This window comes from Sorghum bicolor, chromosome 6, assembly GCF_000003195.3.
Source record: "Sorghum bicolor cultivar BTx623 chromosome 6, Sorghum_bicolor_NCBIv3, whole genome shotgun sequence".
Lineage (NCBI taxonomy): Eukaryota > Viridiplantae > Streptophyta > Magnoliopsida > Poales > Poaceae > Sorghum > Sorghum bicolor.
This window is the reverse complement of record NC_012875.2, coordinates 42490173-42511644: the sequence shown is the minus strand read 5'-3', so window position 1 is coordinate 42511644 and position 21472 is coordinate 42490173. Positions and strand designations below refer to the sequence as shown.

At 46.2% G+C, this 21472-nt stretch overlaps 3 protein-coding genes across 3 annotated transcripts; 1 reads left to right on the top strand and 2 right to left on the bottom strand.

Moving 5' to 3' along the window:
- Window positions 2956–6591, top strand: LOC8072071. The gene is made up of 6 exons (XM_002447719.2): window positions 2956–3499; window positions 4856–4971; window positions 5376–5502; window positions 5961–6109; window positions 6368–6430; window positions 6512–6591. The coding sequence occupies exons 1-6, from the start codon at window positions 3164–3166 to the stop codon at window positions 6537–6539; spliced, it is 819 nt and encodes a 272-aa protein (XP_002447764.1). The 5' UTR covers window positions 2956–3163; the 3' UTR covers window positions 6540–6591.
- Window positions 7356–13704, bottom strand: LOC8072070 (chaperone protein ClpD2, chloroplastic). The gene is made up of 12 exons (XM_002446349.2): window positions 12671–13704; window positions 12065–12234; window positions 11742–11971; window positions 11534–11642; window positions 11316–11446; window positions 9880–9981; window positions 9516–9797; window positions 9304–9425; window positions 8920–9214; window positions 8583–8816; window positions 8053–8286; window positions 7356–7867 (listed from the first exon to the last, which is right to left on the bottom strand). Exons 1-12 carry the CDS (start codon window positions 13267–13269, stop codon window positions 7556–7558), a joined length of 2820 nt encoding a protein of 939 aa, XP_002446394.1. The 5' UTR covers window positions 13270–13704; the 3' UTR covers window positions 7356–7555.
- LOC8075250 (probable polyol transporter 3) lies at window positions 18066–18320 on the bottom strand. Its single transcript, XM_002446347.2, has one exon. The coding sequence runs from the start codon at window positions 18318–18320 to the stop codon at window positions 18066–18068; it is 255 nt and encodes an 84-aa protein (XP_002446392.2).

Genomic DNA, 21472 nt, shown 5'->3' with positions numbered 1-21472 from the left:
TTAGAAATTATATCTTTGTAACTGTAGGCTCTTGCAATTTCACCTTCTATGTGTATCTTCCATTGAGTTGCAAAAGAAAAATCACTCAATTTAGAGATTACTGGTTTAGGGCTAACCATCTAAAATTCTCTAAAAAATAATAGAAGATCTCAACTGAGTATAAAATTGCACTTAATCAGCCACTTATATAGTATATATATTAATATATATTCTATCCATTTTCATCTAGAAGCAAAGAAAAAAGAAAAAAAAAAGAATCAATGAGAAATCAAATGTACCTATAGCGGCACAGAAGAGAATCGGAGGAGAAGGCGCCTGCTCGTCAGCTGGCCGTCGTCGAGCTGTCTAGGACTCCAGGGCCCGCCTGCCGCCGGCCGCCGGCTTGTCAATCACCACTGAGGGCAGGGCCGTCCCTGGGCAAGTGCAGCATGAGCGACGGCGCACGGCCTCCAAATGTTGTAGGCCTCCAAATATATAATACTTTATAAAGATATAAGCACATCATTAGCTACGGCCTTTGGCCCGTTAGTAAGCCAAATTATGCAGCGTGCAGCACTACAGCCCAATAACTTGTTGGCCGGCCGCTAGCGCTAGTCTGTCTGGATGGTGGACATTGGCATCAATTTGTTGTGACGATCCAAATTCATAGCGCTCAGTTAGGTCTCACCTCTCGTCTCACGTCTCCTATTGCCGCCAGTTCTGCCGCCGGGGGCTGGCCGCAATCGGCGACCACAACCATGAGGAACTGACGACGACAGCCAACACATAGCGAGGTGCCCCCGCTGAGGCCCTAAGAGCAACTCCAACCATTATGCAAATGGACTTGGCATTTACCAAAATGCATAAAACTCCAAAAAAAACCCCTCCAATCGTTATGCATTTGGACTTTGCATTTTACATAGCTATGCATTTGGAGGGGGAAACTTGGCATATATGCCAAAGGAGTCCGCCTATGCAAATAGAGATCACGGGATTCTCGGTTCCACCTCGCGGGCTTTTTTTCTTCCCTTCGCGCAGTTTCCCTTCGCGCCGCCACCACTTCGCGCGTCCTCCTTCGCCAGCTTCGCGCGCGCGTTTGGACGAAGCAGCGCACAATAGGACGACGCAGCGCGCGATAGGACGAATCTACGACGCCTTCCTCATCAACGCCGGCCAGGTACGCCTTCTTTATCAATGCAATATCTAGGGTTTTGCTGTTGGCGGCTTGGGGATTGGATCATGGTAAGCACAGTACGATCGGTACGGCGCGGCTGTTTGGCGCGGGATCGATTGGCCGCGCGGGAAGGAGTGCCACGAAACAAAATTTCCGAGAAAAAAAAGATGATGGACTTGGCATTTTGCATAACGGTTGGAGATCACCCGATTTTAGCCTTGCCATTTTCATTTGGGGGTTTACAATTTGCCTAAAATGCATAACTTCAAATGCATAATGGTTGGAGATGCTCTAAGGTAATGTTAATCATTCTTTTTTCAATTCATTCATAAGCACAGTGCAAAGCATCGAACTATGAGTGGTGCGTGGTAGGTCGATCACTAAATTTTATTTTTTGATTTCTTTCATCTAGAGAGTAGACACCTACTGGAGTTGTGTTCAAAGATTAAAGCTACGTCTTCCACAAATCATTCTAGAAAATTTGAATCGAGTTGGAAAAAGCGTAAGAAAAAACAGAGACTAGAGAAATTAGTCAAATCTCAGGCAGGAGCTATGGATAGGTTTATATATTTGACTATATTTTTTTCTAGGCTAATAGGCCACATTTTTTAGTTTCCTACAAGGCCTCCATTTTCTCCGGGATGGCCCTGCTGAGGGCCGCAGTGTTTGAGGTGTTGACTTGACTCGCAGATTTGCCTCAGCACCACCGGCCACTTGTGCCTCGCCCTCGCCGAGTCGTCGAGACGTGGACACAACAAGCTGTGCGTGTGTTATACGATTTGGGCTAAATATTATATGGGCTCCTTCAGAAAAATGTGGATGCAGGGGGGGCCAGGGCCCAGCATGGCCCCAACGTAGCTCCGCCAGTGCATCTACTGATCTCCATGACCACAAATGGCGTCATGGACCTGATAGCAAACCTAGGGCACACGGGGGATGTCCATGCCCTAACGGCCCCTCTTAAGCGAGAGTTTTCGCGCTATTTGTTAGTTTTCTTGTATAATAGTCGTTTTTCATCTCTTATGCGTAATATTTACCTCTTTACTAGTTTGCTTATAAACCTAGTTATCCACCGCCATGTAACAATGATATTTATCTGGGACTCCGGAGCAGCACGAGAAAACAAAGATCACCCAATTTGTCATACTGGGCTAACCGATTTTAGCAGACTGCATCATAAGGTTCTTTGTTTTATGATCCGCATGTTATAAACTTCTAACGCTTTAGTTTATGGGTGGACACGCTAGAATTTTTTTAATCCTAATGAGTGAACTTATAGCCTTAGGCCTTGTTTAGTTCACCTTAAAAGTCAAAAAATTTTAAGATTCTCCGTCATATCGAATCTTGCGGCATATGCATGGAGCATTAAATATAGATGAAAATAAAAACTAATTGCACAGTTTGCCTGTAAATCGCGAGACGAATCTTTTAAGCCTAGTTACTCTATAATTGGACATCGTTTATCAAATAAAAACGAAAGTACTATAGTTTTAAAATCTAAAAACTTTTTGGATGTAAACAAGTTCTTACATTTCAAAAGTGCTGTGGTATCTTAGTTACCTACTACTATGTCTATATACTATTAGCTATTAGTCTATTACTAACCGTCCATTAGCCGCCTCCGGAATATGAGCATTTTTCCTTTGACCAGTGAAGGGGGCTGTTCTTTAGTTCCCCGTCTGAACACACGGCCCCATGACTCACCGGCCCATACAAACCGGCCCATGTGATCCACACTCGCAACTTTGAGGTGTGGTGGTTTGGTGGGAGTGGAACGGAACAAAGTCAATTCTCAGGCGAGGCCGACGGGCTCGCAACGCCCTCACCTGACTCCCTCCCTCCCTATACCTCTCTCTCTACAAAGCTGCGGCGGGGCATCCAAGGGCAGGAGCCAGGAGGGGATAACGCAGCATTGCAGCTGCTCCCTCAGCCAGGCCAGACCCTCCCCCTCCATCGCAACCGCCTCGAAGCACCGGGGAGAGGCGGGGCGAGAGTTCTTGGTCGGGCTAGATGGAGAGGGCGGACCAGAAGCGACGGCCGCTGACGGTGATGGCATCCTCATCGTCGCAGGTAGCAGCGGCGCGGGGCATGGGCATGGGCATGGCCAACCCACTGGCGGAGTGGACCGGCCGCGTCAGGTCGCTGGAGGCCGGCGTGCGGGCGTGGCTAGCGAAGCAGCCCACCCACGTGGAGGCCGCGGTGGTCACGGTGGCCGGGGCCGTGCAGGGCGCCGCGCTCGGCGGGCTCATGGGCACGCTCGCGCCCGACGGCGGGGCCGCGCTCCCCGTGCCGCCGCCGCCGCCTGGGGCCGACCCTAAGGTCTTGGCCTCCTTCAAGCAAGCGCAGGTACTGCTGGCCCGGTCCCCATGCGCAACCATTTCGCAGTGAATGTTACTACTTCTACAAAATTCGCTTTGATGTGAAGAGTTTTGGGTGGCAATGGATATCTGAACTACGATGCCGAAACACATCGTTTTAACTAATGTTATTATGAATTTGTTTAGAATCTTAAGAAATTGGTAACTGTTTATATGTAATAGGGCACTGATAATATCTGATATGAAATACGAAAGGGGTTTGTGACATCTTTTTGTCGAGATGATAGATTTTTAGTTTGCCCCGGGAGCAAGCAAACTCTAGGTCTTTATTCAAGAACAAAAGCAAGATGGCTTCTTTTTCCTTTTCTATGCATGTGATGGCATTTTTCTTTAAGGAGAAAAGGCAAATGCTCTTCTTTCAATTTATAAGCCAAAGTGTCCCAGAGGATCCCTTTACTTTGCACACATCGGCTATTGCTTCTAAAAGCAATTGTCATGCATCTAGGACAGACGAAGGAAAATACCATCCAGTAGTGGCGGAGCTAGGATTTCACGTCAGGGTATTCCATTCAAAAAATTTCCGACGCAAATATGAGTAATAAATAAGCGAAGTACAATATGCAATAGTAATAAGCAAAGTGCAAATAAGATAGCACCCTTCTTCTTCATCTAATTACAAATACAATGCAAAAAAAAAAGTGAAATTTTTATTCTCTCTGAAGTCTGAACTTTTGAATGAGCATAATGGATCTAGGGGTGTTTTGTGTTCACATTTCTTCAAGCCGAAGCTACTTTTTTTAGCAACTTCTTCAAGCCGAAGCTACTTTTTTTAGCAACTTCTTCAAGCCGAAGCTGGGACGGAGACAGAGGGGGAGTGCTGATCAGTCAGAGCCCGAAGGGGAGCTGCTGCTCTGCTGCAGGCCGCCGCAAGCTCCTTTACCAGCAGGCTTCGACACCGGCCACTAGGGCCAAATAGGCGCAGCTGAGCAGAGCTAGGAGAGGCGAGGGGGGCTGAGGGAGAGAGTAGGAGGTGCTGCTGTGCACCAGTCTGCACCACCGGCCACTTCCTCTGCTTCCGGTCGATGGCTCGATAGGAGCGACGGACAGGAGCACGGAGCATTGAGAGATGTCAATAGTTTTTTTCTGCCTTTCTAGAGTCTCTGACTTCATGGGCTGCTACTGCGAGTTGTTCTATTGGACTTATGGGCCATTTTTAGTATACCAACATGCTATACCATTATACATATGTATACACACTTGTTTTTGTTCCCAAAACATGGGTATTCCATGGCATACAGGTGCATACCCCTGGCGCGCCCATGCGTCCACTTCCTTTAAGCAATTTATCTAGGGCATTTATCTAATGTATAAACTTGAATTCTAGGCTTTAGCCGGTGGACCCCTGGTGCAAGCACGAAACTTTGCGGTCATGACTGGTGCGAATGCAGGCATATCTTGTGTTATGAGAAGAATAAGAGGAGTGGAGGATGTCCAGGGCAGGTAAGGGTTTCTGGGTTCTGTTTAATTTACTGTTCTGTTAATATTTGAGTTCCATTTATCAAAAAGAATAGTTGCAGGTCCCATGGCCTTGATGTATGTTGTACAGTACACACCTTACTTCTATTCCCTGCCTCCAGTAGTCAATGACAAGTAGCTTAACAGTTAACCTTACTAATTTGTACTTTACAAGTTTTTTTTGGTTGTTGTTTTAAGCAATGCTGCACTGATCCATTCAGCTTAAACTTCAAGAAAAATAAAGTAGATTGCACATTTGATTCCATTTGAACTCGTTGTGCTCAAATTGCACTATTGCAGTTATGTTCAACAGGTTTGTTTAGATGTTTGTCTCAGTTATAGATCATTTTTTTGCTTTACATGATTGACGATTTCTCTTTTGCATGTAGCATGGCAGCAGCTTTTGGTTCCGGGGCTCTATTCTCCATCGTGAGTGGAATGGGGACACCAAATCCGGTAGCTAATGCAATTACAACTGGTGTTGCTTTTGCTGTATTTCAAGGTGGTTTTTTTATGGTAAGAATCTGGGAATGTCTATTGCTGATGTTAATTGCTTCGTTGTTCATTAAGTCTTGTCTTGTCGATGTTGTTTCCTCTGTGTTGGAAATGTTACCAGTCCTTGCCTTCTGTATCCTGTGTAGTACTGCAGCAAAATTTCTGCTTTATAAACTGCCACCCACTCTTGAGTAGATCATTTGTCTTGTCGATGTTGTTTCCTCTGTGTTGGAAATGTTACCAGTCCTTGCCTTCTGTATCCTGTGTAGTACTGCAGCAAAATTTCTGCTTTATAAACTGCCACCCACTCTTGAGTAGATCATTTGTCTTGTCGATGTTGTTTCCTCTGTGTTGGAAATGTTACCAGTCCTTGCCTTCTGTATCCTGTGTAGTACTGCAGCAAAATTTCTGCTTTATAAACTGCCACCCAACTCTTGAGTAGATCATTCTAACCATTGCCAATTTGATCTGTTTTGTAGATCGGTCAAAAGTTTTCACAGCCAAAGAGTGAAGATACATACTATTCTCGTGGAAGAAGCATGCTGCAAAAGTTAGGCCTTCAGAACTATGAGAAAAACTTCAAGAAGGGTCTCCTGACTGATCAAACCTTGGGCCTCCTTACGGACAGGTAAACGTTTTTCTTTAAAACCCCTAAATTACATAATTCTGAGCTATGTGGCACAAGATGTGAAATTACGAGGTAATGGAACCTGAGGTTTGTGCTATTTATCTAGGATCCTTTTGCAGCTTGTGCCGCAGTATCTAGGATTTATGCAGTTTATTATTATTTGGTCCATATAGTCTCTCTCGCTCAACTCAGAAAAACAATTTGAGGGTAAAGAAAACTGTTGCTGTGCTTATTTGAAATATACATTTATCATGCCAGTGCACTCAGAGATGTGAAGATCCCTCCTGGTCCCAGACTCCTCATTCTTGATCACATTAAAAGGTATGGAATGATTGACAAAAAAAAAATTCTGGTTTTCTAGCATTTAGTGTTTCCTTTTCTTGATCTTTATACATTTTGCAGAGATCCAGAGCTGACAAGAGCAAATTAAATGATCGGCACTGCCCGCCCCGCGGTGCCAGTTCTTCCCCCCCCCCCCCCCCCCCCCCCCCCCCCCCTTGAGTTGCAGAAATTAGGCCAGGAGAAAAGTTTAATTTTAGCTATTCAGTGACAACTAGTATTTGGTTGTACTACTAGTATATGTTTTCTAGTCATTATGTACGCATCTTTCTGCGTTTAAGTGTTTGCAAATCACTCTGTTCTTGGAAAATTTTGTAATCTCAAAGGTTTATGCTGATCAATCAAGATTTCATTACTAGTTTGGGGCATGCCAATCGAAGGGAAACTGCAATTCACACATTTTATGTGGCTTCTGGATGATAGTTTGGTTCTGTTCTGTATCGTTCAGCCGGTAAGCCCTTTGGGAAGCTGTGCCCTGCTTAATGCTCTGCGCCCTGATTATATGCCACAAGCTGCTAGAATCAACATAAGCACACATGTTGGAATTTCAAATGGATTGATCAGTTTCTGCATTAAATGTGATTCTCTGAATGTACGGATAGAAGAACCACGGATTGGAGTTGTATGAAACAGGAATTTGAAATGCAGTGAAGTTTCTAATGTAGCCTTTAGATGTATCACATGAAAAATACAGAAATTCCATGCATCCCGTAGGAATCTAACAATTACGTAGGGTTTCAATTCTTCTTTTTCCAAGGAGGCATATGAAAAAAATTTCCTACAACATTGGAATCCTCTAAACAACAGTTAAATGTATGTTTTTTTAGCTAACATCAAGCTGAGCATATCGCAGTTCAGATTCATCAGCTAGGTTGACATGTTGGAGCATACATAATTATATGTACCCTTACCTGGCCAATGTAAATAATGTATGCCTTTTTAATGATAAAATTAAAATTATGTACAGTTGGATTTAAGAATCAAATTTACATTATAATATTGTGGAGAGAAACCAACAACTGGAAGGTTATGTACACGCTGAGATGGGGATCCTATGTACGGAATAAATGTGTAAGCTGCTACTATATACACAGGGTGCTGGGATGTTCACATTGTTGGAGCGGGGTCAGACAATTGGACGGTCTGATCATTCAGCCGGCTCAAGCATGGCTTCCCTGTGGCATCAGTGTCCATCAATATCGTGTCACCAGGCTTGAACTGTCCAAAGAGAATTGCTTCACTGATAACATCCTCAACCAGCTGAGTAACGGCTCTTCTAAGTGGCCGTGCGCCATAGCTTCTGTCATACCCTTGCTGAGAAATCAGGTTCTTCATTGAATCTGATATCTCTAGGCCAATCCCAAGGGCTAGAAGCCTACTCTTGACTTCTTGTAGAATTAGGTTGAGAATAGCCATCATCTGCAAAATGTTGGGAGTATAATTGTCCCATTTGAACTACATATGGAAAAAAAATTGATGCACATTTATTCTAGGTGCAAGTGTATTGTATTAAGCTAACATTTTTTGTTCCTACCTTCCATGAATGAGTGATATGATATTCAAATCCACATAATATCAACAAAACAGTAAGTGTAACCACAGACCTGAGTCTTTTCAAGAGGACGGAATACAACCACTTCATCCAATCTATTGAGCAATTCAGGCCGGAAAAATGCCTTCAGCTCTTCCATCACAAGGGACTTCATCACAGCATAGGTGGTTTCCTCTGTATCCTTTTGTGTCGAGAAACCTATACTCCTCCTTCCACTTGAGATTGATGTAGAACCAACATTTGATGTCATGACAATCAGCGTATTCTTGAAGGAAACTCTGCGCCCCTGTAGTTAATGCAAAAGTTCAATGACGCACATCGCTATCGGACCACAGAGAGGATAAGACCCATGCGAAACAAGTTGCTAGTATTAAATAACTTAGACACATCTATTTCTATTTTTAGAGTCGGCAAATTCATTTCACCAAAGGCATTAGCAAGGTAGAAAACAGTACAAGTATAGCAATCATCTTAGTGAGCTGTTAGTATAACCTTCTAGGTGCATGATTTGGCTAGTATAGCCCCCTAAGATCTGAAAAGACTTGCACAAAAAATATAATGGCGGATGTCAGGAACAAGTACTTGTGAGTCCGTCAGGTGTCCATCTTCAAATACTTGGAGAAGAATGTTGAAAATATCTGGATGAGCTTTCTCTATTTCATCAAGCAAGACTACAGTGAATGGTTTTCTTCGGACTGCTTCAGTCAAAGTTCCACCTTCACCGAATCCCATGTACCCAGGAGGAGAGCCTATCAGCTTGCTGACAGTATGCCTCTCCATATATTCGCTCATATCTAACCTAACCATAGCTGCTTCCTGTAAATGGAAGAAATATCTTTTTCAAAACATGATCCATGCAACATGTAATACATATATATAAATAACAAGAGAATGGTGTGAGAAGGAAGGCATAACCCACAGATCCAAAATAACTCGCTGCTAGTGCTTTTGTGAGTTCAGTTTTTCCAACTCCAGTTGGACCACAGAAAAGTAGTGTTGCAATAGGTCTGTCAGGATCATTCAGGCCAACACGTGATCTCTTCACAGCTCTAGATATGGCCACAACAGCATCGTCTTGACCTATGACACGCTTTCTAAGCTCATCGTCTAGTCCAACTAGAATCTTTGTATCATCTGCAGTCAACTTCTGGACTGGTATCCCTGACCACAATGATGTGACTCTTGCAATTTCTTCTGAATCAACCAGAATAGGTCTGCATGTTAAGAGTGACCATAAGTTATATGGTTCGGCAGGGTGTGAAGCCTAATCTGTAGGCATGACTGACTACATGAGGGAACCTACTCATCAACTGAAGTTGGAGGCATCGATGGCGAAGCAATCTTGTTTTCACCTATGACTTCAATACTAACACCATCCTCTTTCTCATTCTCATCTAGAGAATACTTCAACCTGTTAGTCAGTGCCTGAAATGCAATGTACAGTGAAATATAAACATCCACCAGTATATGAAACACTTGGAAGTTGCAACTGCTCTACCATGAACATTGTATTACCACTTCATGCATACTCTGAACAGCTCTAATCTCTTGCCAGTATTGATCTGGTGACTTGGAGAGAATAGAGCATTGTTCTTCCTTCTTCCTTTTAAATGATTCCATCCGAGCTCTACTGCCAGCTTCATCAATCAGATCAATAGCCTTATCAGGAAGATGTCTGTCAGGGATGTATCTTGCTGACAAGTAAACTGCTGCATTGATCCCTTCTAAAGTGTATTTGCATTTGTGGTAAGCCTCATATTTCTCACGCAGACCAAGCAATATCTTGACAGCGTCCTCCTGTAGAAGTATGTAAAAAATTAATATCAGAAAATTGACACGAACCCTAACAAGTGGCTTTTGGAAGAGAAATTTGAGCTACCTGGCTAGGCTCATTGACAAATACTGGCTGGAATCTGCGGGCCAAAGCCTTATCCTTCTCAAAATGCAAACGGTGTTCATCGAGAGTTGTCGACGCAATGCACTGTGACCAAAGACAAGAATAACCATGGGGAAAGAAAAACAAATCTCAGGCAGCTGGGTGGCTCATGAAACACTTAATATTCTATCACAGATTGGAAAACCTGTTTTACCTCAAGCAGATGTGGCTTTCATAAAGATCGAATCTCACTCAAGTGACAAAGCAAACACTAAACAATATAACAAGAGCAATACAATAGTGGTGGGCATAATTAACCAATGACCAAAGATTGAACCAAATTACCAGGACTGAAATCGAAATTTTTGGCCCCTAATTAGGTTTTGAGTTTCAGGTAACCGAACTTTGTCCAGGTAATTCGGTTCATAGCCTCTGGTAACCGATTTGCCAAAAATAAAAAAAGCAAATGAGGCCCAATAAGTAAATCAGCACAGTAAGGAAACCAGCCCAATACTAACCCTAGAACTTCCCACATCCCCACCCTATCCCCATTTCCCCAGCCCCCAGGCAGCAAGTGCCGCACCCACCTTGCCTGGTCCCAATGCCGAACAACAGAGAGCCTCTATTCTCTACCCTGTGCAGCCACGCGCCCTCCGGCAGTCCGGCTCTCCAACCCTTGCATCCTCCCTCTCCGCTTGGATCTGTGTGGGTGCGTGGCCACGAACTATCAAGAGCCAGCAGTGGATCCTGCCCCCGTTTGCTCTCCAGCCGCCAGCAGCAGTGGAGCAGATCCTGCAGGCAGCGCAACGGTCGGGCAGTGAATGGGTCCTGGTGGCTCCCAGGCAGCCAGCAGTCAAGTGGCAGGTGGAGCGGCCCAGCAAGTTGTGCTAGCCAGCGCGCATGTGATTTTTTCTTGCTTTCTTTCTTTTTTGTTGCCTGTGGGAACCTGAGTTGACAATGGTTTGGGTAGTTCGTTAACCAAGAGCGATTTTCTAGGTCATGATATTTCAGGAAAAGCAAAGAACTGAATTGGTCGGTTCAGTCTAACCGAATGTGTACCCTAAATACAAGAACCACTATTCTAACCACAAACTGTCCTTCACAATTCCTCATTGAAATTCTCTCTCTCAAAAAAGTAAAGCTTCATTGCCAATAAGCTATGCAATTAATAGGTCACTAGTACAGAAAATACATGATTCTAGGGAAATCCTCTAATGTACAAATAGTGAATGATACAGTCTGTTTGGAGAATGCAGCTAACAAAATCATATAACATATTGTTTAGGTAAAAATCAGGGCAATATAACAACCCACACATCTAGACACCAAGTAAAATGATGCAGCGCATGAATCAATATTGTCAATATGGGAAGTATCGTGCATTAAGTGCAAAGCATGAAGGGAAACATAGAGTAAGCTGGATATTGTGAAGTCAATACCTGCAATTCACCTCTAGCGAGTGCAGGCTTCAGCAAATTGGCAATATCAAGGCCAGCTCCTTTACTTCCTCTTCCAGCAATTCCAGATCCAATAAGAGTATGGACCTCATCGATGAATAGCATAACATCACCTACATGAAATTCGGGAGCAAATTACAGATTGTATATCAAGAAAAAAAATTCAACATCCAGTGATTTATATTGAAAAGCCAGAAGACCTGCTTTGCGCACTTCACGAAGTAAACTAGTAATCCTGGCTTCCAGTTCACCCCTTTCTTTGGCACCAGCCATAAGTAGAGCAACATCCAATGATAATATACGTTTTCCCTGTAAAATAATGTAGGTGAGTAGTGACAACTAACCGCAGTTGTTGCTCAATACTTCACAACATGACTGGGATTCTGGTTATCCATCACTGGATCTTACCACAAGGAAAATAGGAACATCTCCATCAGCAATTTTAAGAGCCAAGCCCTCAGCAATAGCTGTTTTACCAACACCTGCTTCACCCAACAGAATTGGATTGTTCTTTGTTCGCCGGCATATAATCTGAACTACTCTTCCGATCTCCTCCTTGCGACCAATAACAGGATCAATTAATCCTCCACTTGCTCGCATGGTCAAATCCACACAAAATTGAGCTAGTGCACTCTTCTCTGAAATGACAAGTAAAACAAGTCGATTCATACAATGAGCTCTATCCTCAAGAATAGTGGAATAAACTCCAATAAAGCAGCTCAACCTGTGACCTTTCTTTTTATTTGAATATTTGACAATTGCAGACTTGCCAGCTCCTGCGGCAGACTTCTCACGTACTTTGAAAGAAGATAATCCCACAGGCTCCCTGCCATCTTTGGCAAGCTCTCCTTGGACTCGGTTAAGTGCTTGCTTTGCTAGCTGACTTGGATCTGCTCCTAAGCTACAACGGATGCAGTGGAGCAGTAAATCACAGTAATAATGAAAAGCAAAACGGGGAATTTTTGTCTACTTTTCTCTACAATGAACACAAGTTTCTTTCGAAAGTCTGATCATCAACTGCATTTTGCCGCTGCTACTGGTTGGTAGCTGTTACATTTAGACCTGCCAGACTGCTGAATTTGCTATGTCGCTTGTTGTCTGTAGAGGTTATTACCTGATTGCTCTAGTTGTAAGTAACTAAATGCATTTGTTGTCACACTCCAAAGGAGGTTGTTTGCTTACTTATTAAGTTATTAGGCACTGAAAAGGTCGGTGTCTTGTTGCTAATTAGCCATATTATTATGATACATATACCATTTGACCAAAAACCATGGAAAATAGCAGAGTTTCTTAATGGATAGGAGTATGGAACACAAGATCAATAGATCACCACCAACCTCTTGAGGATTCTGTTGGTGGTGGGATCGTCCAGGTCGAAGAGGCCAAGAGCAATGTGCTCCGGCGAGATGAAGTTGCAACCCATATTCCTAGAGAACTCGACGGCAGCCTCGAAGACGCGCTTGCTGGCGGACGAGAATGGCACGTCCGTGGCCATCCCGGTGGCCGCCTGCGCGGGCCCGGGCTTACCCAGGGCGTCGCGGCACGCCTCTCGCGCGCGGTCGACGCGGAGGCCGGAGCCGAGGAACCCCACGAGGGTGCGGTCCTCGGCGACGAGGCCCAGCAGCAGGTGGTGCGGCGCGACGGTCTCGTCCCCCATCCCGCGCGCCTCCCGCTGCGAGAACACCACCGCCTTCACCGCCCGCTCTGTGAACCGCTCGAACACCGCCCTGACGACGCCCGGCCCGCGCCTTCGCCGCGGGACCGCGGTGGTGGCCAGCATCGCAGCGGACGCGCGGAGCGGGCGCGCCGGCGCCGGCGTCCACCCACCGCCCGCCCCCGCGGAGATGCGGCGGCGGCGGAGGGCCGCCGCGTCCGGCGCGGCGGCGAGGATGGACGCCGACGGCGCCGACGAGGACGAGCAGCAGCACGCCTCCATCGTCCGATTGTCCCCCTTTTTTTTCTTCTCCCCCTTCGATCAGTTCGGTGGATGATTGGATGCTTCTTTCAACTATTATAGGCTTCTCCTACCTGCTGCAAGGCATGGCTGTAAAGCGGCACGCAATCGAATAGAAAAAGTGGGCATCGGTTAGCTGCGCTCGCGCCGTGCCCGTGCGCCACTGTTTGGGATCGGGAATCGAGTGAGTGGGAGGGAGGAACTGAGGAAGTGGAGGCGGCAGCGGCACGCAAGGAAGATGGGGTAACCGGCGCGGGGGGCGATGATCGGAGACGCGATGCGGTGCGAGAGGCGAAGAAAGGGATGTTTTTCAGAGGGGTGGCTTCGATTCCGCCGCTCCGACCGCACGCCACCGCGCGGGGTGTTCTTCGCCGGTCGGGCTCGGGGCGGGCGGGCGGGCGGGAGCGCGCCTGCCCGGTGCGGTGCGGGGCCTATCCGAATGGGATGGGGGTCTGCGTGTGTGGCTGCGTCGCGCAGGCCGGGGGCGGCCGTGCAATGCGGCGCGCGCGGGGAGGTTTCGCCCGGTATTCCAGCGGGGGCATCTGTTTCAAGTTTCGTGTCCGACCATCTCGAGTCGGCCCCCGTTGCGCGATGCGGTCTCTCGTTGTTGTGGCGGAGCGGACCTCCCCGGAGCCCAGACGTCGCCGGCGGCGGCGGACCGGGGGAAGCCACTGTGCTGTCTGGCGTCTTCTCGGCAGCGCGGATGCGGTTGTGTGACGCGGCCGCGCGGGAAAATGAGACCGTTGTGTATGGTTGATTCGTTGGCATACAAGAGCAATTCCAACCCACCTCCTGACCTCCTAAACAGGTCTCTAATCTAAATCTAGGGACTTGGTCTAAAAAAATCCACTCCAACTCACCTCCTATTTGGACCTCTATTTTTCATGTCTTCTCAAATTATAGTTTCAAGTCCCCAGATCTAGCATCCCCCTATCCTCCTCCTCTCTCTCTCTCCCGTCCACACGCGTCGCCCCGCCAGCGAGCTGGCCGGCCTCGCGGGCTCCCTCCTCCGAGCTCGCCTGACTCGCTCCCTCCGCTCGCGCCTGCGGCCACAAGGAAGGCGCCTTTTTCCACACCACCACGCGGCCCTGCATGACGAGCCACCGGGGCGACTCCAGCATCGCGAGCAAGCTGACGGAGAGCACGGCGCTCGGCAGCGCGGCGAGCCCCAGCATGGCGCGCCGGCCATAGACCAGCGGCAGCTTGCCTAGCAGGTAGTTGGCCACGTACCCAATCAGGATACCGAAGCTAATGCAGATCTCGGGGAGGGAGGTGACGGAGCCGCGGATCTGCGCTGACGAATCTCAGCCGCGAAGACGGACGCGATCATGAGCGCGTATGTGAAAGGTCCTTGTTTGGTTTTGGTAATTGAGTGACAACTTAGGTGGACTAATAATGTTTATGTGAGATACACAGAAGATTAGTCCACAGGTGATTATGTGATGATGGAGGAGCTCATTGCATATGAGACATGACATGGAGTCATGTGACCAAGGTGGAGAAGATCAAGATGAGGCTTGGCTTAATGGACCGGTTGCAAGAGTGAAGGGCAAGTCGGAGGCTTTGAAGCGAGGGACCGCGTGTGACGGTGAAGCATGAGCAAGACTTGGCGCCGATGGACCGAGGCAACGGTGAAGAGCAAGTGAGGTCAAGATCGATGAACCAATACGGTCACGTGATGATATGAAGTGGATCATATCATTTGGTGATTGGTTGGTGCATGTGTTGCATCAACCTTAGAGGAGATGGAATGGAAAGCGCAAGGCAAAGGTATAACCTAGGGCATTTCCATTTCACCGGTCATAGGTGTGTAGAGAAGTTTATGACCGGATTTAGGATAGATGGCCGTACTATCAAGAGGGGCAAACTTGTTTGCATATCGGTCATCTAATGCCACTTGAGCGATCTAACTTTGCATACGTGTTAGGATCGAGTGGCGTGGCAAGTTTGAGAGGCTAACTCCTTTGGGAAATTGTTTGTGAAAATGCTAACACACGTGCACTTGGTGGTTCACACTTGGTGGTGTTGGCACATTTTCAAAGGAGGTGGAGTTCCTAGGGTTGAGAGGCGTGTGGGTTCCTCTCTCCCTCCCGCCGAGCTTGCGAGGCGGGATTCGACGCTTTTGAGAAAATTAAGTGTATATTTTCTATTGCGCCGGTGGGAATTTTGGAGAAGTCGCGGGAGTGTTTTCTCTCTAAGAAACACTCACCGGACGCTGAGTGCGGAGGCACCGGACGCTGGCCTCAGCGTCCGGTGTGCTTGACCCTGCTAGGGTTAAGCACCGGACGCACTCTGAGAGCGTCCGATGGTAAGCGTCCGGTGTGAGGGGTTTTTGCAACCCTCTCTGCGCACGAGTCCGGTGAGCACCGGATCGTCCGGTGCCCAGCGTCCGGTGAGGTCGCGAGTTTGACACCCTCTCTGCGCACGAGTCCGGTGAGCACCGGACCGTCCGGTGTGGACTTGCAGAGCGTCCGGTGGTGCTGCGCAGGCGCGCGTGCGCAGTAGCTGTTGGCGGCAACGGTCGAGTTCAAACGGCTAGTGACACGTGGCGGTCAGCTGAGCACCGGATGCTAGGTGTGGAGCGTCCGGTGGCTCCCTGTGAGCGTCCGGTGCCCACGTATTTTGCCCAGTGAAGAGCCAACGGCTAGTTTAGCCCTTGGGGCTATAAATAGAAGTGGTGGCCAGCCTTGGCTGGTGCTGAGCACCCTTGGGACTTAGTGTCCATGCTTGGGGAGTGCTAGGAAAGCCTCTAACTCACTTGTGCTTGCAAGAGTGCGAATCAATAGCGAGTGAGTGATTCTAGTGCGTTGCATTGAGAGATTGCATCGAGTGGCACTAAAGATGGCAATGGGTACCTGAAACCCGAGTACCCGATGGGTTTTACCCGATAGTAAGACGGGTATGGGAAGACTTCTTCACCCGTGGGTACGTTAGTGGGCAAAATTCTCTACCCAGCGGGTAGAGCGGGTGCGGGTGTGGGTTCATATTACCCATACCCGTATATCCGTGGGTAATTTATACCCGCTATATATATTAGTCTTATCAATTCAGCCCAAGATAGCTCAAAGAAAGTTGTGGCCCAGCCCAACTAAGAAACATATATATACTCAAAGTTGATCTAACCCTACCTCAATCTATTCCTCTCCAGCTCTCCCCTTCCGTCTTCCTGTTGTTGGCCGCCGCTGCACTGCATGTGCCTCCGCCTGTTCGCCGCCGGCACACCATACGCGCACCACACATTCACCTAGTTGGAGTTTGCGAGTCATCACTTGCATGCCTCCTGCCGCCTCTAGTATCTAGTCTGACTTGTGAAATAATGTTGTCTTGTGACTAGATCTGGATTTTGGAATCTGGAGGTCTAGAACAAGGCTAAATGCCTGAGCCAGCGACTGCACTTTTGTTGTTTGCGTTGCCTTCCAGTTGATGCTAGTCCTTTCTAGTACTCGCATGGCGTTGTAAAGCAAAGATGATATAAATAGCACATGCTATCTGATTGGAGTATTTATCCTTGAAAGATATTTGTTGGTGCATAAATTTATTTATTTATTGGTTTGACTGTTGGTGGTTGAATTGAACACTTTGCTTCCATCAAATTTCACACACGCTAGTAACAAAACATTTTGGTTTATCCTGTTGGATTTTTCTAGTTTGATGTCTGAGCTCTGGTGTACTGTCGGGTGTGGGTTACCCGTCGGGTATGATTACCCGCGCGGGTACGGGTATGGGCAAAGTTTTGTACCCGCATGCGTGTTACGGGTGCTGGAGCGGGTAAACTTTTCCTTAACGGGTGCGGGTATGGGATGGCAATACCCGTCGGGTACGTACCCGTTGCCATCTTGAAGTGGCACTAGGTGTTCGTGTTGCAAGCCGGTGGTGTTTGTTACTCTTGGAGGTTGCCACCTCCTAGACGGCTTGGTGGCTTGTGACTCCGTCGAAGCACGCAAGGAGATTGTGCGGTGCTCCGGAGAAGAGATTGTGAGGGGTACGGTGCTCACCCCGCGGGGATCGCGAAGAGCAACTCTAGTTGAGCGAGACGTGAAGAGCGACAAGTGGTCCGGCTGGGTCAAGTGCTAGAGCTTGTGGTAAGCACTCCGCGTGGGAGAGTGTGACTTGTGGGTCACCACTAGCAAGAGGACCGGCGGCAACCTTGGAGCTTGTCTCAACGGGGACGTAGCTTGGTGGCAACCAAGTGAACCTTGGGAGAAAATCATCATGTCAACATTGTTCTTCCCGTTGGTTTGCAAAGTCCCTAACACAAGCTTGTTTTTACATTCATACATTTGTGCTTGTGTAGTTGCTCTTGTAATTAGTTAGCTTGTGTAGCTTGCTAGTTTCCTTCTTGCTTGTGTAGCTAGAAGTAGTTCCCTTGCGTGACTAATTTGGTTTGTGTAACCTTGTTAGTCACATTGCTTAGTTTGTGTAGCTAAGTTAGTTGCGCTCTCTAATTTGGCATTAGTTGCCTTGTTATTGAGCTTGCTAGTGAGCTTAGGCTTTGTGCGCTTTGCCTCACTAGTTTGTGTAGGAGCTCCCCCGGTTTGCAAAGTACTAGTTGCATAGGTTTGTGTGACCTTGCTCCTAGAATTGGTTAGGTGAGCTCTTGCTAAGGTAGCACCTTGCTTGCTTGTTTAGGATCTTTTCAAGGTGCTAGAGAACTTAGATAGAGGGGTGTAGTCTTGGCTAGACCGATAGTTTAAATTCCGCATTTGTTTCGGTTAGTCGGCGTAATAATTTTTTAGAAAGGACTATTCACCCCCCCTCTAGTCAGCCATCTCGACCCTTCAGTATGCGACGCCGACGCCGGCCATGCAGCGTCGTGCCAGGAGCGTGCCGAAGTTAGGCGAGAGGCCCATCAGGACTGACCCCGCGAGGAAGATGAAGGCCGCCAGAGAGATGGTGCGTCGGCGGCCGATCCAGTTGGAGACGCGGCCGGCCGTGAGGGAGCCGACAAGGGCGCAGACGTTGAGGATGCCGGCGAGGACCTGGACGTGCGTCTGCGTGTCGTTGGTCTTGAGGTCCTCCTTGATGAACAGCATCGCGCGTCCGGCGGCGTGTCCGGTGGGCCCGAGAACGCTGCGTCGGCGCCGGCGTCGGCCACCCGGACGGAGCGCACGCGTCGCTTGCGTCCTTGCGGTCGTCGGTGTCTGGTGGAAAAGGACGAGAGATTTTTTTGGAGTTGGGTTTTGATTTGGGCTCACAAATTTTGCAGGCCACCTCCTAAATAGAAATGTAGGGGCCTCATTTAGGGCCTGTGGAGATGCTCTAAGGCCTTCCAAAAATTTTCAAGAGTTCCCGTCACATCGAATATTTGGTCGCATACATGGAGCATTAAAGATAGACGAAAATAAAAACTAACTGCACAGTTTACCTGTAATTTGTGAGATGAATCTTTTGAGCCTAGTTACTCCGTGATTGGACAATGTTTGTCAAATAAAAACGAAATGCTACAGTAGCTAAAAACAAAAAATTTTGCGAACTAAAGAAGGCCTAACATGTAATGTTTCATGCACGTGAAACGGTCTACCGGGTTAAAGGTAGAGCAGACCCGACGCTCCACCCTAGATTAGAGATGTCAACCACGCCCCGTTTCATGGTTCCTCGCGGGCAATTCACGACGGAGATGGTACAGATTTTGCCTCCATAGAAAATTAAATGGATGGGGTTCACGGGCTGGGGATGGTATGCATGCCCCCGTCCCTATTCCCCCCGGGAATCCGACTCTAAAGGCTCATATACTTGCAAGATTCAATAATTGTGATATATAAGCAAAGTTGAAACCCTAATCATTCATTTTTCTCAGTCTCAAATGTGAATCTTTATAGAAGGAATTTGTTTGTATACCATTAATATGAATTCATGAATATATGAATAGCTGACATCATATAAATTGATATGAACTAACGCGGGTACATGAAACCTCACGGAGATTATTCCCCACACGGGGGACGGGGATGGGAAGAAAATCACCCCAATGACATTTGGCGGGGACGAGGATGGGGGAAGTTTCTTTCCCACAGGGATGAGGATGGAGAAGCACTCCGCAACGGAGAATTCCCCGTTGACATCTTGACCCTGGATGTTAGCCCCATCAATCCATGTAGGCTCGGATGGTAGATGGAGGAGAAAATAAGAGAGAAAGATGCTTAGTTTCTCACTCAAAAATTTTGTACGTATCTCCCCGAATCTTATGGCACATGTATAGAACATTAAATATAGATAAAAAAACTAATTGCATAGCTTGGTTATAAATCGCGAGACGAAATTTTTAAGCCTAATTAGTCTATGATTAGCCATAAATTGCTACAGTAACCATCACGTGCTGATGACAGATTAATTAGGCTTAATAAATTCATTTTGCAGTTTTCATGTGAGTTATATAATTTGTTTTTTTATTAATCTACATTTAATATTTTAAATGTGTGCCGACAATATCTAATGTAACATCTAAAAATTTTCTTTTCACGAACTAAAAAGAAATATATTGCCGTGTTGTAGGCTTAAGTCTACGAATCTACATGGTTATCAGATTTAAGGCTCAAACCACCAACTTTTCGAAGCCACATTGGTCTTGCTCTAACCACTAGCAAATAGTGGTTTCAGAAAAGAGAGTATGACATGCAAGCAAACATTGTTCAATTATGAAGTAACTAGACTTAAAAGATTCATCTCACAAATTACAGGTAAACTGTACAATTAGTTTTTGTTTTATCTATATTTAATGCTCCATACATGTGCCACAAGATTCGATGTGACGAAAAATCTTGAAAAAATTTTGGTTTTTGGGGTGAACTAAACAAGGCCCAAGAATGAAGTAATATCCCTCGTTGCAGCACATGACATTTAGCCTTGGCAAAAATAATCGAGAACCGAAACCGAAACCGAAATAACCGGAACCAAAACTGAAATAAACCAAAAATTAATAAGGTTAGCTGTTCGGTTCTCAGTTCTCAGAAACCGAACTAACCGATCAAATTTCGGTTCCCAGGCTCGATTAACAAAAAGAACCGAAAGAATCAAAATTCACAAAACAAGCCCAATAAACCTTACAACATAAGCCTAATACCACCTTAGCCCTAGATATAAAAGGTGAATGACACCCACTCATGGCCTCACATCTTCATTTTTTTAGATAAAGACATCTTTCTTTTTAATTTTTTTTCCTATTTTCTATTCTTTTTTATGCTTGTGTAAATTTTCGGTTAGTTCGACCGGAACCGAAACGAACTAGCCGAAACCGATTTTGTTCGGTTCCAAGATTTGCGAAGAACCGATCGGTTCCTATTTGTAGAGAACCGATTTTGTGTAAAAAACCGAAGATCTGAACCGAACTGAAGAACCGAACACCCAGACTGATATGACATGACTACCTCAGATGGGTCCTATGTTTTTTGTCATTGGTTATTAGGCCTTGTTTACTTCCACCCAAAATCCAAAAACTTTTCAAAATGTCTGTCACATCGAATCTTTAAACGCATACATGGAGTATTAAATATAAACTAAAATAAAAACTAATTACACAGTTTGGTCGAAATTTACGAGACAAATCTTTTAAGTCTAGTTAGTCTATGATTGGACAAAAATTACCATAAACAAACGAAAATGCTACAGTATCGAAAAAAAAATCGGGAAGGAACTAAACTGGGCCTTATGCTCTCTTGTCTTCGCTCTTGGCCACCGGTACCTCTGCAAGATTGTTCTGCAAGCCATTTTTTACTCTCTCCTCCGTGATAGCAACCTACCTATGTGGCAAGATGAAGCCGACACCTAGAGTGGAGTGCTGGGAACAACCTTAGGTCTTGTTTAGTTCCGAAAAGTGAAAAGTTTTCGGTACTGTAGCACTTTCGTTTGTTTGTGACAAATATTATTCAATCATGAACTAACTATGATCAAAAGATTCGTCTCGTGATTTACAGCTAAACTGTGTAATTAATTTTTGTTTTCGTTTATATTTAATGTTTCATGCATGTGCTACAAGATTCGATGTGACGGAGAATCTTGAAAACTTTTTGGTTTTTAGGGTGAACTAAACAGGGCCTTAGTGGCCATGGGGTAAAAGTCATTGACACAGATGTACCGACGTGCATGCGTTAGGCATGTGCTTGTTCTACACTAGACTTTTGGGATTCAGTTGCTCATAGCACACCTTGATGATTCATTTTCAGAAGAAAAAAAGATGAAAAAAGGTTTT